This window comes from Apodemus sylvaticus, chromosome 14 (assembly GCF_947179515.1).
Source record: "Apodemus sylvaticus chromosome 14, mApoSyl1.1, whole genome shotgun sequence".
Lineage (NCBI taxonomy): Eukaryota > Metazoa > Chordata > Mammalia > Rodentia > Muridae > Apodemus > Apodemus sylvaticus.
In genome coordinates, this window is record NC_067485.1 from 90,506,932 (window position 1) to 90,523,170 (window position 16,239).

The 16,239-nt window shown below is 48.4% G+C and overlaps 1 protein-coding gene across 1 annotated transcript in view; it reads right to left on the reverse strand.

Annotated features, from left to right (window-relative positions):
- Nucleotides 1-13,430: 13,430 nt before the first annotated feature.
- Nucleotides 13,431-16,239, reverse strand: part of Edaradd (EDAR associated via death domain) — a 42,999-nt gene continuing 40,190 nt past the window's right edge. The window contains exon 6 of the mRNA XM_052157411.1: nucleotides 13,431-14,761. Within this exon, the coding sequence (XP_052013371.1) occupies nucleotides 14,379-14,761 (383 nt within the window). The 3' untranslated portion in view covers nucleotides 13,431-14,378. The remainder of the gene's footprint in view (nucleotides 14,762-16,239) is intronic.

The window sequence follows — 16,239 nt, forward strand, 5'->3', positions numbered from 1 at the left end:
GTCGCTTCACAAGCAAATCCACAAAAACCCCTGAGGCGCTTCGTACACCCACAGGTTCAGTCAAATCCCATTTTCAACATTCTCTAGCCAGAATTCATAGGGGCTGGAACTTGGAATTGCAATTTATCAGGAGGCATGTATGTTTCTTCATCTGTCTGGTGAATCAAACCTGAATCTTGCTTCTAGACTGATTTACCTATTACAAAGTGCCCACCAGTTTTGATTTGTGGTTGGTTGTTTATAGTTTTGATTTATTGGTTGGTTGTTTATAGTTTCTTGTAGCCTAGGTTGGCCTCACTTTCTATGGAGCTGGGGATAATCTTGACTTTCTGATCCTCCAGCCTCTGCTGCTTCCCAAGTCCTGAGTTTGGAAGTGCCCAACAGCACACCTGGTTTCTGTAGTGCTAAGGATAAGACGCAGGGCTTCGTGCACGCTGGGCCGAGCTCTCCCTGAGGAGCCACACGCCAGCTTCAGCCTTCATTCCAGCTTCTGATCAGTTGATTTTAGTGTCTAGCTATTGATGGCCATTGCTTAAAATCACTTTCAATAAGAACCAAAAAACAGTGATATTTTAATGTATTGTTCCTCCCACCGTTCCTTGGGTGGAATCCTTCCATGAGAAAATACTGCTACTTCTATCGACTGTATGTGAAGTTTACCAGAAGGGTGTGGGACTGGATTCTGCCTCTTTCATTAGGGGTTTTCAGGAGAAGTTGCCTCCCCCTCAGTCTGCCAAAGGTTAAGCAACTTAGTTCCATTATCCTAACAGAGACCTGAACCAATTAACTTGGAAAGAGCCAAGCTTTATCTGAGCTTCCCGATTTGCAGGGTTGGGGCCACAGTAAGTCAGCCCCATGGTTTCTGGGTCTGTGTCAAGGCAGCACATCCTGGCGAGAGCATGTGATGGAGCACAGGAGGAGGGGACAGGCCACTTAAAGGCCAGCAGATGGCTGAGTGGGTAGACACTGTAACTACCAAGCTAAAGAAACTTGCTGCCAAGCCCGGTGACCTGAGTTCAATTCCTGGGACCCATGTGGAGGAAAGAGAGTCTACTTCTGCATGTTGTTGACCTTTGACCGCCAGGAGTACACATGCAATACACACTAAATCACTAGGTAACAAAGAAATAAATGACTGCAGAGATGGGTCAGCAGTTAGGAGTACTAACTGCTCTTCCAGAGGACCAGAGTTCAATCCCAGCACCCACGGGGCGGCTCAGCACTGTCTGAAGCTCCAGGTCTGCGGGTCAGACACCCTCTTCTGCTCCACGGGATCCTGTGCTCACATGCAGTGACAAGTGTGCTGTGGTGGTGTGAATATGGTGGCCCCAGGGAGTGGCACTACTAGGAGGTGTGGCCTTGTCGGAGTAGGTGTGTCACTGTGTGCATGGGCTTTAAGACCCTCATCCTAGCTGCCTGGAAACCAGTCTTCTCCTGTCTGCCTTTGAAACAAGATGCAGGACTCTCAGCTCCTCCTGTGCCATGCCTGCCTGGACACTGCCGAGCTCCTGCCTTGGTGACAATGGACTAAACCTCTGAAGCTGGAAGCCAGCCCCAGTTAAATGCTATCCTTTCTAAGAGTTGCCTTGGTCATGGTGTCTAACTATATACACATACAAATAAAAGATAAATAAAAATAAGTAAATTGTCCAGGCTCTGGTGGCAGGAAGGATGCCGAGAGACTTTAGAGGCTGTTACTTGGAAACCACTCACTGGAGCTGAGAGGGGATCAGAGTCAAAGATGTGAGCAGGATCTAGAACCACATGGGAATCAAAAGTCAGGGGCTCAGGAAGGAAGTCTTAAGAATGTAAGGAGGAGATGGGAAAGTTTCCAACCAAGAGCTGAAAGGTGGGAATAATGAATTCTTGGAAGTCTGAAGTAATGGGGATGAGTGAACCTGCTCCCCACCCTGCCCCAGCCCACCACACCCCTACCACACCCCATTCCACTCCCACCCTACTCCCACCCCCCAACCCTCCCACCATTTATACCAAGAATTTTTTGTTTGATTTTTGTTTCTCGAGATAGGCTTTCTCCGTGTAGCCCTGGCACTCGGAGTCCTGGAACTCACTCTGGAGACCAGGCTGGCCTTGAACTCAGAAATCCTGCCTGCCTCTGCTGGGATTACAGGCGTGCACCACCACCGCCCAGCTATACCAAGAATTAAAGTCAGTGCTTGCTCACAGTAGGCGAGCACTCTGCCGCAGAACTCTACCATTAGCAACCCCGGGCTTGTTTTCATGTTTATAAACTATTTTGATATACTCTCGATAAGTTGTACAGACTGACTTTGAACTCAATCTGTAGCACAGGCTAGCCTTGAATTTGTGATCCTCCTGCCTCAGCTTCCTGAGTAACTGAAATTATAGGCTCATGCCAGCAGAGCAGCTCCTTTTAAGTTTCTGTTTTGTTTTGTTTTTAAACCCGGCTGGTTACCTATGTCCCTCTGATCCAGGAGCACAGCTAGCTGAAGGGGGGCATGGCAGCCAGAATCCAGCGTGTGCAGCACACGCCTTACCCATGCTGCCGGCCAGTGCTGAGGTTGCAGGGAGGTGCATCTTCCTCCTATTTACACAGTGATACGACTGTGCAAACTCAGCTGTATTGCTGGGCGGGCACGAACTGTCCCCAAGCCTCCTGGCAGAGGATGTACCCATTTGTATTCTCTGAAGCTTACCTATCGTTTTCACTGTCTTCAGTTGATACAAACACCCATTTCATCAGTGTTTCTCCTACGATCTTCTCTCAGACATATATTTTTATGATTACCTACTTATTACTTAGAACAGAGTGTGTATAACAGAAGAAGCTCTGCCAGGGCTCTGACTAAGTGGATAATCATGAGACTCATCTGTGACAGTCTGGTGGCGGAGGGGTGGACTCGCACCACAGTGGCAGAGAGGAAGCTGAGTGTCATGACAGGAAACCATCTTGGTTTGAAATGACAAATACCCAGGAGCTCTGTCCCAATGTGATCTGCATATCTTCATTTTCTTAATCTGTAGACCAAAATGCATCAGAAAACTGTGACTAAGGCTATGGAAAGAAGCTGGTGGCCCATGTCAGACTGGGATCTGTCGGACATGGCTCTGTGTGTCCGGAGGTAGGGCTTCTAGGGAAATGGTTGTCTTCTTTTCCTTTGTTTGACACAGAGTTTCATTCTATAGCCAAGGCTAGCCTGGAGCTCACCAAGTATCTCCTGAGTGCTGGCATTGTAACTGTGAGCTACTACACCCAGCTAACAATGAACCTTGGAAAGAATGAAAATCACCCAAATGATTTATCCCAAGAGTCAGAGTTTTAAAAGTTTTTTTTATTACTATCTCTGTGTATGGTGTGTGTGTGTGTGTGTGTGTGTGTATGTGTGTGTGTACACCTGCCAAGGTGCACATGTAGCGATCAGAGGAAAGTTCTCTGGAGTCAGTTCTCTCCTTCCACCTTTCCTGGGGTTCCACTGATCAAACTCAGATTTCCCGACTTATTTGTCAAGGACTTTCACTTGCTGAGCCGTTTTGCTGGCTCTATTTATTCTCTCTCCCCTCCCCCCTCCCCCTGTCCTCCTCCCCCCCCTCTGTTCTTCTCCCCTCCCCTTCCCTCTCTCCCTCTCTCCCCTCTCTCCATCCTTCCTCCTCCCCATCTTCATATTCTTCCTTATCTTTTATTGAAAGCAGAGCCAGCTTTATCAAACACACACCTAACTTTCTAGACAATGAAGGCAGAACTGTGTGTAGTTATCACCACCACCTAGACTCAGAGGCCGCACTTGGGTGCTTGTCCCATCAAACTGTGCACCCTAAGGTAGGCCCCAAGAGTCGCCCCTCCTGTAGGGATTCCCTATAGCCACTGACTGCGGACCTTCTGGGAGTTGAAGCCCTGGCTGAAGGTAGCAGAAGCTGCATTGTTTCTGAAAACAGGAGCATTTGTTAGAGTAGGATTTGGGGTAAAGTTCTAGTCTAGACTGACCTTTAGCACTTCCGGCAGTTGGCCTGAGTATTAATCTTAGCAGTTCCTCATAATGGCCGGATGAGTCAAGATCACATGTGCAACACCGAGTCTATTGAGGGATCCAGTCTCGTCTCTCCTGTGAGTTCTTTCACGATGAGCCCCCAAAGGTTTGAGAGAGGGAATTACTGCACAGGGCTCCAGCACCTAGAACTAGACTCCTTAATGGGCTGACGAGATGGCTCATTTGGTAAAGTGCCCGTCACTCCAAGCATGAGGACCTGCCACACCCACATAAAAGCCAAGCTCAACAGTGTGTACGTGATCCCATGGAAGATGGGAGACAGGTTGTGTGGTGCTCCTTAGCCAGCCAGCTGAGCGTCCCACCACCACCTGTGGGGAAGCCATGCTGCCTTAGAAAGCACTCTCTCTCCCTCTCTCCTTCCCTCCCTCTCCTTCTCTCTCTCTCCCTCTCTCTCCCCCTCTCCATCTCTCCCCTTCTCCCCATCTCCCTCTCTCTCTCCCTCCCTCTCCTTCTCTCTCCCTCCCTCCCTCCCTCTCCTTCTCTCTCTCTCCCTCCCTCCCTCCCTCTCCTCTCTCTCTCTCCCTCTCTCCCCCTCTCTCCCTCTCTCCCTTTCCCTTCTTCTCTCTTCCCTTCCTCTCCCTCCCTCTCCCTCCTCCTCCCTCCCTCTCCCTCTCTCTTTCCCCTTCTCTCCCTCTCCCTTTCCCTCTTTCACCCACCCACCCTCTCCCTCACACACTCTCTCTCTTCTTCCTCCTTCCTCCCTCCCCTTCCCTCCCTCTCTCCCTAGGCTTCAAATATGTGTGGCCCTGGGCAAGCTGTGTGTGTGTGTGTGTGTGTGTGTTTGTATGTGTGTATGTGCGTGTGTATGTGTGTATGTATGTGTGTGTGTGAGCTTCAAATGGAGGCACATTAGCTAATTAAGATCACAGGTTAAAATTCTAAGTTTGCTGTGTTTTGAACGCTATATGTCCCCTAAAAGATCATGTGTTAGGACTTTTGGTCTCCAGCTGGTGGCAGGCAGTCTTTGGGGAGACTGTGGAGCCTTTGGGAAGCAGGGCCTTTCTAGAGAAAGAGTTGCTAGGGGAGGGAGAGTTCTCAAGGATTATCTTTACCCTGTGTACCGTCATTCATGCAGGTAGACTCATGCGTGCTCAAGCGCACATGCACACATGTCATTTAGATACTTGGAGGGACAGTTTTGTTTTTTTTTTATTCGATATATTTTTTATTTACATTTCAAATGATTTCCCCTTTCCTAGCCCCCCCACTCCCAGAAAGTCCCGTAAGCTCCCATCTCTCCCCCTCTCCTCCCACCCACCCCTTCCCACTTCCCCGTTCTGGTTTTGCTGAATACTGCTTCACTGAGTCTTTCCAGAACAAGGGGGTACTCCTCCGTTCTTCTTGTACCTCATTTGATGTGTGGATTATGTTTTGGGTATTCCAGGTTTTTAGGTTAATATCCACTTATTAGTGAGTGCATACCATGATTCACCTTTTGAGTCTGGGTTACCTCACTTAGTATGATGTTCTCCAGCTCCATCCATTTGCCTAAGAATTTCATGAATTCCTTGTTTCTAATGGCTGAATAGTACTCCATTGTGTAGATATACCACATTTTTTGCATCCACTCTTCTGTTGAGGGATACCTGGGTTCTTTCCAGCATCTGGCAATTATAAATAGGGCTGCTATGAACATAGTAGAGCATGTATCCTTATTACATGGTGGGGAATCCTCTGGGTATATGCCCAGGAGTGGTACAGCAGGATCTTCTGGAAGTGAGGTGCCCAGTTTTCGGAGGAACCGCCAGACTGCTTTCCAGAGTGGTTGTACCAGCTTGCAGCCCCACCAGCAGTGGAGGAGTGCTCCTCTGGAGGGACAGGTTTGAGGAGTCTCTTTATGAAGTTACTGACATGTTGAAAACATTCACTGTAGAGTTAGTATTTTTCAAATGACTTTGCTCATGTATTTTACATGTGCATGCCACCGGCCTATGTGGAGCTCAGAGAACAACTTGTGGGAGCTGCGTCTCTCCTCCCACCATCTGGGTCCTGGGGACGGAACTCAGTTTATCCCGCATGGTGGTAAGTACCTCCACTCACTGAGCCACTTCACTGTCCTAAGTTAGTACTTCTAAAAATCTTTCTAGTGCAAACATACTAGCATACATTTTTCAAAGTGTCTCTTTACTGGTTGCAATGGGTGAAACCTGGCTAGGTAAACAAGCTGTGACTTGATAATTCTGGGGAGAGATTACAAGACCGAGAGATCACAGGTGTGGTGGGGCAGTCCTGGGAAGGGATCTCCCTGGACTAGCTCCTTGGGCTCGACAAGGAATTGGCTGTCTAGAATTGACAGTTGCTTGAATGATACGTGAAGGACTCTGGCCCCATCGCCTCTGAAATCTCCCCAAGCTGATATTAAGCATTAACTCACCATCTCCCTGATTAACCCGCTTGTTCCCAGTTCAGAGGCTTTTCCAGGGACAGGGAAAGCAATACCATGTGTTTTCTATTAAGTGGTGTGTAAAAGAACTGTCTGTTTTCATGAGTATAACTACAAGTGAATCAAATGGATCTGAACAGACTTCTGGGCATGTTTAAATTAGACTGCATTTTTTCTTGGTTGTTTTGAAGTTAGATTTTACATTGAGTTTTTGAACTACAATTAAGTAACCATGATAATGAGACTTTATTGCTAATGTTGTTTTCAAATGCCGTGATAATTTCAAGACAGACATATCTTAGGTTCTCCGGATAGAGTCACAAAGAGTCTCCTCGTTTAAACTGACAGAGATAGTTATGTTTGGATGAGATGGGAGAACAAGGAATTCAAGCAGGTAACAACTTGTTTGTTTTTGATTCTGGGTGCCTCGAGCAGTCACATGAAAGATGAGATGTGGAGAAAAGTGAATTGAAGGTGAGAGGGGCAGTTCCCAACACAGGGCAGCTGGATGTGCTGCGTGGTGAGATGCGGGAATCCTAGCGATTGCTAGGCAGACATGGGCCTCCGCGTGTGTGTGTGTGTGTGTGTGTGTGTGTGTGTGTGTGTGTGTGTGTGGCTTGCTAGCCAGACACCTCGGTCCAAAAACTGAGATCCAGGCCAGGGAGAGATCCTGTCTCAAAAAAATCAAGGTGGATGGCACCAGAGGAATGATGCTGGACAAATGGAGATGGACTTCTAACTTCCACATGCATGTATACCCCCATACTATGTGCATACATGTATACCTGAGTTCTTGCACATACCACACACACACACACACACACACACACACACACACACCATTCACAGAGATGGTGATTTAAAAAAAAAAAAAAAAAACACCCCAAAGAGAGAAACAGACCAGGAAGAAGAGTCTTAAGGTGCTGGAGCTGCCGGTAGGTGATTGACACAAAACTTGAGCAGGTCACAAGACTGCAAGATGAATCATGAACAGGCGAGTCTGAAGTGTTGATAAGGTTCCAGTCAGAGAAGGCAACCCCAGAGGATGGACCCGTCAAGAGAAGCAGGTGGTGATAGTGAAATGGCCCTTCATGTACAGTCACAGTACATTGGAGACCCTCCTGGAAGGCTGACTCCTCCCCCTGTCTCCTGTCCAGTGCATCTTAGGCCTATTCCTGGACCACCTTTGCCCACATTCCCTAGTTCTGTCAGCCCTTACCTGAAGTTACTCTGCCTGTCTACAGCTCCTGGAGTGAAGGGTTGTGCTGTTCATCTCAGCATCTCCAACATCTGGCCCTCATTTTGGAAAACCACAGAGTACTCAAGTAACAGAAATGGACGATGGGCTAGCAAGACATGTGAACTGATGACCATGCTAGAGTCCACGCAAAGTAGATATTAGGGGATGGCCCAGTCAGGAGAGCACCTTTTGTTCAGGCATGAGGACCCATGGCTTGTATAAAATGCTGGGCATGGTGGCATACACTTGTTATTCCTACACTGAGGAGGCAGAGATAGGAAGACTCCTGGGCTGACTGGCCAACTAGCCTGGCTTAATTCATGAGCTCCAGGCAACGAGGGACCTTGTCTCAAAAACTGCGAATGGTGTGTGTTTGTGTGCCTGACATCCAAGCATGCCCTCCTGCCTCTACCTGCATGCAAAACACCCCTTCCTAGGAATGCATACACATTTAAAAAAAACAAGGCACCTACTGGAACATCAGTCTTTAATTTTGTAGCACCCATTATTACAGTTATAAAATCTTTCCAAAATCAGAATCATAGAGGAGATGAAAATGTAGACAGGTTCGAAAGGCCAGCACCCAGGTGTGCTGACGGCATCCCATGGAAGCAGGGCTTTCAGAGGCTTTGCCTTCCCGGGCTGCAATGCTTGCCTGTCTCCAGGGCATGCTGCAGACGACAGACTGGCCGGTCACACAAAATGGAAGGTCCTCTTTTGCCTCCAAGAGATCTGGGCAACTCTACCATTTCATCTCCAGTTGCATCACTGTCCACTCCAGGGCCTTTAATCCACGTGCTCACCCAGGGATCCCCCACTGACATAACTCCCAGAACCATACTCCCCCATAGACGCAGGGAGGAAGCAAGCCGTGCTCCTCCAATGTTCTTCAAGTCCCGGTCTCGGGCACTGGCAGGGGCTCCCTCCACTGGTGCTGCGACTTCAGTAGCCCCGGCACTCGGCCCAGCACTTGGCTTTGATTCTCTCTGAACACAGCAAAGCGAGGCTCACCCTTCCTTGTGCCCAGGAGTCCCACGGTGGGGTCTGAGTCCCAGGCAGACCACGAGACAGCAAACGTCTCTCAATGTGCCTTCCGAAGGTGTGTGTCTCTGACTCTGCTTCTGTAGCACCCACAGTAGGGAGTGGTTCAGCATTTTGTTTCTGTGTGCACGTGACCACACGGAGCAGATGTTTGCTGCCAGCTCAGAGAGGAGAATAATGGTGGCCCGTGGAGGAAGACGATTTGAGATATGCATACGCCGGCTCTGAGCAAGTGCTGTAGACAGCAGTATCATGGCTTCAAATGGGAGGGAAATTATAAAGCAGAGACAATAGAGTTGATTTAAAAATACAAAAAGGCCTGGGGAAAGTCTTCTCTCAAAGCCACGTGAGATTGACTTAACTGCCTACGGAGGAGGGGCCAGAAGAGAACCCTCTGTTCTGCTCCTGTTCTTAATCCTGGCTTTAGAAGCACGTCTTTTTGTAATGTAGATGGTTGAAAGACAGGTGGGGCTAAGACTGCTGCATCATGGCATTCTTGGGTACCTAACTGGGAGAGGAAGAGACCCAGTAGACATGACAGTTCCCTTAGTCCCTGAGGAGGCAAGTCTGTCAGTGCTGACAAATCCTGGCCACTGTGCTGGGCATATCCTGGAGACAGGAGCCTCTGTCGCATTACAATGCCTTTGTCCTCCATACCCTTTCTCTTTGTGTCTTAGTGGGGCTTCCTTGGAAGGCACCTAACCAAGCCAGACTCTGTATCCTCCAGCAGGGGGCAGCATTACATAAAATTACAGTTCAGGATGGCCCGAATCCCTGTCATATTACTAAGTCAGTGATACAGATGTAGGTGGTTACTTCGTACAGAGGTTTTGTTTTGTTTTTGTTTTTTAATTTGGTTTGGTATTTTTTTAAAGAGGCACAGGTTAGACGTCTTAGCACAGCTTCAAGCCCTACCCAGTCAAAAATCTCACCACGCTAATATTGTATGCCGTATTTTTGTCTGAACCTCAGGTGTGGGTCCTCAGGAGTATGTGATCTGTCTCTATTATATGACTGTCCAGTGTGGCTTTGAGTGCCTCCCTTTCATTTGAATCTCCACTACTGCATCCAAATAAAATGCATACTATATATGGTCTCATCATAGGCCTTTACAGATGGAAATTTCACTTAAAAAACACTTTTGGAAATATAGCTAAGCATATTTCAACATTTTAATAGGAAAACAACCTCATTCTCAAACAGCCCACCTTAAGATGGATGTTCAGGACAGAAAGCTCTTAAGGGTTAATGATGATGGGGTAGAGAAACAGTTCATCAGTTAAGATTTCACACTACTCTTGTAGAGGACATGAGTTCAGTTCCCAATTCCCCTGTCTGCAGCTGCAGCTCCAGGGAATCTTGGTTCTGTACAGACACCTGCACTCATAGGCGCACATCACACGGAGATATGTAACTAGAAATGATCAAATATTTTAAAAGCGATGACTAAATTTTTAATAATTATTTAGTCAGGTGGTCTTAAGGTGACCTCCTTGTCCCTGGTCTCACCTTTGTAAGTTCCAGGGTATTTATGCTTCTGTAGAGCCTACTGGCTATACGCTACCTTTCAATAAGCTGGTTTGTACTGTAGCTGAGAATAAACCTTGGCTTTCTCTGTGCAACACAGATCCGAGTCATCGTACATTTACAGTCAGAATTAACTCGAAGAAATCTTTCAGTTCTTCTCTGCTGATTCCGTGGTCCTATTAATTAAATATCCTGACAAGGTAAGTGCTGGGCTGACAGGCTTACCAGCACACGTGGCTTACACGGCGTTTTGTTTTCTCTTTGAAGCAGGGTCTCATATATCGAAGGCTGGCCTCAAACTCACTTTGTAGCTAATGATGATATTGAATTTCTCTACTTCTAGCCCCAAGTGCTGGAATTGTAGATATATGCCATCACAGTGGTTTGTGCAGTGCTGGGGGCTCGAACTCAGGCCTTTTGGCATGCTAGGCAAGGACTCTACCAACTGCGCTACATTCCCAGCCCAATATTGACATTGTCCCTTAGAGATTTATTTATTTATTTATGTGTGTGTGTGTGTGTGTGTGTGTGTGTAAGTATATGCTGTGTATGTATGAGTGCCAGTGGCAGCTAGAAGAGGGTGTCAGAGCCCCAGGACCTAGTGTTACAGCAGTCATGATCCACCCAATGCAGGTACTTGAAACTTGGCTTAAGATCAGCAAGTGTTCTTAAGTGCTGAGCCATCCCCCAGGCCTGCTTGCAGTCACTGCTTGATCCAGTGATAGAAAGGCGAGTCCAGGGAACACTTACAAGCACAGCTGCGTTCTGGGGATGCCTCATGACCAGTTCAGTTTAGAGGCTGAAGTGCTGGCAACACTTCCTGTGAAAGCGATGACTGAGAGGGTCGGCTGTCCCAGGCCAGCCTTGAACAGTATTCACCCTTGAAGTTGTGGCGTACGGAACTCAAGTTATGGGATACATTGGAATGCTAGGGCTGGCGTTTCCTAATACTCCATCATCCCTCTATCTCTGAGCCTCACCTTCTGAGTCCCTTCCTGCAAAGTGATTTCCAAAGCCCCTCCATTTCCCTGCAGTTGCTTCTGCTCTGAGAAGTGAGAGCTAAACTAGATGTGGTGGTGGCCCAGCACTTGGAAGGCAGAAGCAGACAATCAGAAATTCTGGGCTATCCTCTGCTACAGAGTGAGTATGAGAGTAGCTTGGGCTAGGAGACCCTGTGAAAATAGCCAGATCATGCCATGCACAGACAGCTTAATGAGGAAGCAGGCAACCAGTCAGATCCATGAGATGTGTAGGGCTCCCACAACGCCCCACAATCATATCCGTGAGATGTGTAGAGCTCCCACAACGCCCCACAATCACATCCGTGAGATGTGTAGGGCTCCCACAATGCCCCACAATCACATCCGTGAGATGTGTAGAGCTCCCACAATGCCCCACAATCACATCCGTGAGATGTGTAGAGCTCCCACAATGCCCCACAATCACATCCGTGAGATGTGTAGAGCTCCCACAACGCCCCACAATCACATCCGTGAGATGTGTAGAGCTCCCACAATGCCCCACAATCACATCTGTGAGATGTGTAGGGCTCCCAACGCCCCACAATCACATCCATGAGATGTGTAGGGCTCCCATAACACCCCACAATCACATCCGTGAGATATGTAGCGCTCCCACAACGCCCCACAATCACATCTGTGAGATGTGTAGAGCTCCTCACAATGCCCCACAATCACATCCGTGAGATGTGTAGAGCTCCCACAATGCCCCACAATCACATCCGTGAGATGTGTAGGGCTCCCACAATGCCCCACAATCACATCCGTGAGATGTGTAGAGCTCCCACAATGCCCCACAATCACATCCGTGAGATGTGTAGAGCTCCCACAACACCCCACAATCACATCCATGAGATGTGTAGAGCTCCCACAACGCCCCACAATCACATCCGTGAGATGTGTAGAGCTCCCACAATACCCCACAATCACATCCGTGAGATGTGTAGGGCTCCCACAACGCCCCACAATCACATCCATGAGATGTGTAGGGCTCCCACAACGCCCCACAATCACATCCGTGAGATGTGTAGAGCTCCTCACAATGCCCCACAAGTTCTGCGGGGAGCCCAGATCAAGCCCATGATGCTCACAACATCTAACTTTCCTGAGAAACTACTTATAAAAATATCTGCATTTAGGGGCTGGAGAGATGGGCTCCACAGTTAAGAGCACCAGCTGCTCTTGCAGACAAGTCCCCAGCACCTGCATGGAGATTAATAAGCATCTGTAACTCCAGTTCTAGGGTATCAGCAGCCTCTACCGACCTCTGCAGGCACCATGCACACAGGAAAAAACATTCATATAATTAATCTAAAAAGCATTGAAACATCTGCACGTGATCACTAGCTGCCACTTTAAATAAGGTGGGTGTCGATGTGATTGACAGTGAACCAGAAGTGATGGGCAAGTCTCACTGTAGATATGGTTGACTGGAGTTCACACTGGGCAAGAAGGGGGGTTTACTTACCAACAACCTAAGGGGAAATCTAATTGTTATGAGGGGGAAAAAGTGGTTTAGAAAATCACCTTTTGAGGTCACCTTAATATCTCTGTCCTAAACAGTGTTAGTCTTCTTTTCTGTTTACTTTAATTGGTATATATGTGCATGGGCCTGTGAGCGTGTGTGTACACGTGCACGGGGCAGCCGGAGAACAATTCTGATGCGCTCCTGAGGATACTACTGTTCACCTTGGTATTTTGAGACAGGCTCTCTCTGCAGCTTGTAGCTCGCGCATAGGCTAGGCTGGTTGGCAGACAAGCCCCAGGGAACCGCCTCTCCTAGCCCTGGAATCAAAAGCATAAACTAATAACAGAGGTGCAGGTGTAACTCAGGGATAGAGTCCTGGCCCTGGCTAAAGAAAAAGAGGCATGGGTAAGAAGCAGGCTGTGTGTGTGTGTGTGTGTGTGTGTGTGTGTGTGTGTGTGTGCGTATGTCAAAGGTTGACCCTCAGGTACCTTCCCCAGTTCCTCTTCACCTTCCTTTTTTGAGGTAGGGCCTCTCCCTGAACACAAGGATTGCCTATTTGGCTATTCAGCTGGCCAGAGAGTTCCTGGATCTCTCGCTCCCCAGTACTGGGGTTACAGTCACATGCTGCCACATCTGGCTTTTATGTGGGTGCTCATTGACCCTTGTCCTCAGCCTTCCCAAAGAGATCTCTCTCTCTCTCTCTCTCTCTCTCTCTCTCTCTCTCTCTCTCTCTCTCTGGGTGTGTGTGTGTGTGTGTGTTGCTGCTGCTGCACATGCATGCAAATGTTCATGGCTGTGTGTGAGCATACGGACTCCCAAAGTTGATGCTGAAAGTTTTCCTCAATCACTCTACACACTGTTCATGGAAAGCAAGTCTCCCGACTGGTCCCCGAGTTCACCTGTGCGCCCAGTCTAGCTAGCCAGCTTGCCCTGGGATTGCCATCTCTGCCTTCTGAGTGCTGAGTTACAGGTGGGCTGCCACACCATCCCCTCACTTACGGGTTCTGGAGACCTGGACTCTGGTCCTCAAGCTTTGTATGAAGGGCACTGTGACCACTGAGCTACGTCCCTAGCCTCCAAAAGGCCACATTGAGCACTAGTCTTCGTCACTGCCGTTCTCAAGATACTAACCCACGCTCTTTTCCTACAAACCATATAGCTTGTATTTCTTTTAAAAATGTTAAATTCAATGACAGTATTGATAGCCTATAGATTACAAAAGTATTTGATTAAAAAGAAAAGCCCATGTATCTGGGCCACATTAACAGTAATATCCTCTTGATCTCCTAAACCTTTTTCAACAGAAACAGTAACAGTGAACAGGTCAGGGCGACTTCTCCACGCCATCTTCTGCTAGGCCAGGAATGCAAAGATTCTGTATGGGATGACGTGGGCATGTCCAGAGACACTGATAGTTTGGGATCCCGCTGCAATCTTCGGCAGTAGTTAAGGAGAATGCCCTTTTCTTTCCATGTTGGCATGACTCTGTCCACAGGCGTTGCGCCTATGTGACCTACAAAATATTCTTCCCCGATTCCAGGTTCAAATATTAAATTAAAACAAATGTGCAAAAGGAAACAAATACCTGCCATCAAAAAACCCCGTCCTTCCACAAGCCACCAGCTTCAGGGACAACCACTGGTCCAGCAAGTCGGGGCCAGAGGAGGGGCTTCTAGAAGTGCCTGGGACTGTCCGCGTGTCCCCGGTGGGGCCACTCCTCATCCACCCACCTGCGCAGGAGCTTTTCCACATCAACCCTGTGGTAGAGTCGGCAGAGCTCCATCAGTTGGCCCACAGTCCTCTGGCTGTTTCGGAATAAGAACTCTAGCGTGGGGCTCTGTGGCCTCTGCTCCAGGAAGCACAGTTCATCGTAGGGCATGCCCCATTTGCTGGCAAAATTCCTCCAGTTCTTCACGGTCGGGTGACATGGATCCAGCTTTATCCTGATCACATCTAGCAAGTCCTGGTCGTTGAGCAAGTCGCTGATGGTGGGGGCCCGGGGAGGGCAGGGGGGGCGAGAACAGCCTTCTTTGCAGGGCTGGTTTCTGCTGATATCTGCAGGATGACAGAGAGGCCACAGGTTACCCAGGGGCTCATGCACTGCACACATGCATTATCGATACTTCCTTTATTTTCCTACCGTATTGGTGACATCATCTAAGTGTCACACACACACACACACACTCACACACACACACACACACACACACACACACACGCACACACATGCACACACTCACAATTCCCTCCTTGGAATCGTGCAGAACAGTCATTTCTCGCTGCTCACATGACATCTTTCTCTGTGTATGTGAGTGTATACGCATGTGTGTAGAGGCCAGAGAACAGCCTTAGCTATTGATCCTTGGGTTCCGGCCTCCCCACCACCTCTCTTGGAAGGCGGGACTTCTCACTGGCCTAGAGTTGACAGATCAGGCTAAACTAGCTGGTCAGGAAGCTTCAGGAATCTACCTGAATCTGGATCCAGCTGTTCAGGTTACTGATATCCGTTGCCTCTGAGGTACCCAGGTTTTACTTTTAGGTAGGTACACAGCAAGAACTTTATTCACTGTGCCTGTTTGGGGTTTTTGTTGTTGTTCTTTTGTTTTTTGTTTATTTGTTAAGACAGTCTCTCTCACTGGCCTGTAGTTTACTAAGTAGGGTAGCAGGCCCCAGGGGTCTCTTCCTCCTTAGCACTGGGTCACTGACGTGCGTGCCCACAGGGCTGCTGGGAGTAGGGCTCAGATTCGTTCCACAAGGCAGGCAGTTTGCTGACTGAGCCATCTCTAGAACCCACAGTGTTCCTCCTCACAGCAGTGGCTCTCAGCCTTCCTAATGCTGCGGCCTTGACTGCAGTCCCTCATGCTGTGGTGATGCAACCATAAAGCCATTTCTGTTGCTAAATTATAACTATAATTTTGCTACAGTTATGAATTGTAATGTAAATATCTGATTTGTGACCCCTGTGAAAGGGTTATTTGACCCATAGGTGGGTCACAGTCCACAGGGTGACAATTTCTGCTTTACAGGATAAGAAATTCTGCTGAGCTGGAGCAGGAGCAAGAGCTGATGGAACCATCTTGTCTCTTCACCTCCACAGTCTGCTCTGCTCTGGCATGTGCCATAGGCCTGCTGGCCAGACAGGGTGTGTGTGTGTGTGCGTGTGTGTGTGTGTGTGTGTGTGTGTGTGTGTATGTGTGTGCATGTGTGTGTGGTTGTGCATACATGTGTGTGTATGTATGCGTGTGTGTATGTGTGCGTGTGCACGTGTATGCGTGGTTGTGCATGTGTATATGTGTATGTGTGTGGTTGTGCGTGCATGTGTGTGTGTATGTATGCGTGTGTGTATGTGTGCGTGTGCACGCGTATGCGTGGTTGTGCATGTGTATATGTGTGTGTGGTTGTGCATGTGTGTGTGGTTGTGTGTGGTTGTGCATGCACACGCACGTGTGTGTATGTGTGAGTGCGCATGCGTGCATGTGTGTGGTTATGTGTGCATGTGCGTGTGTATATATGTGTGTGTGCGCGTGTGTGTA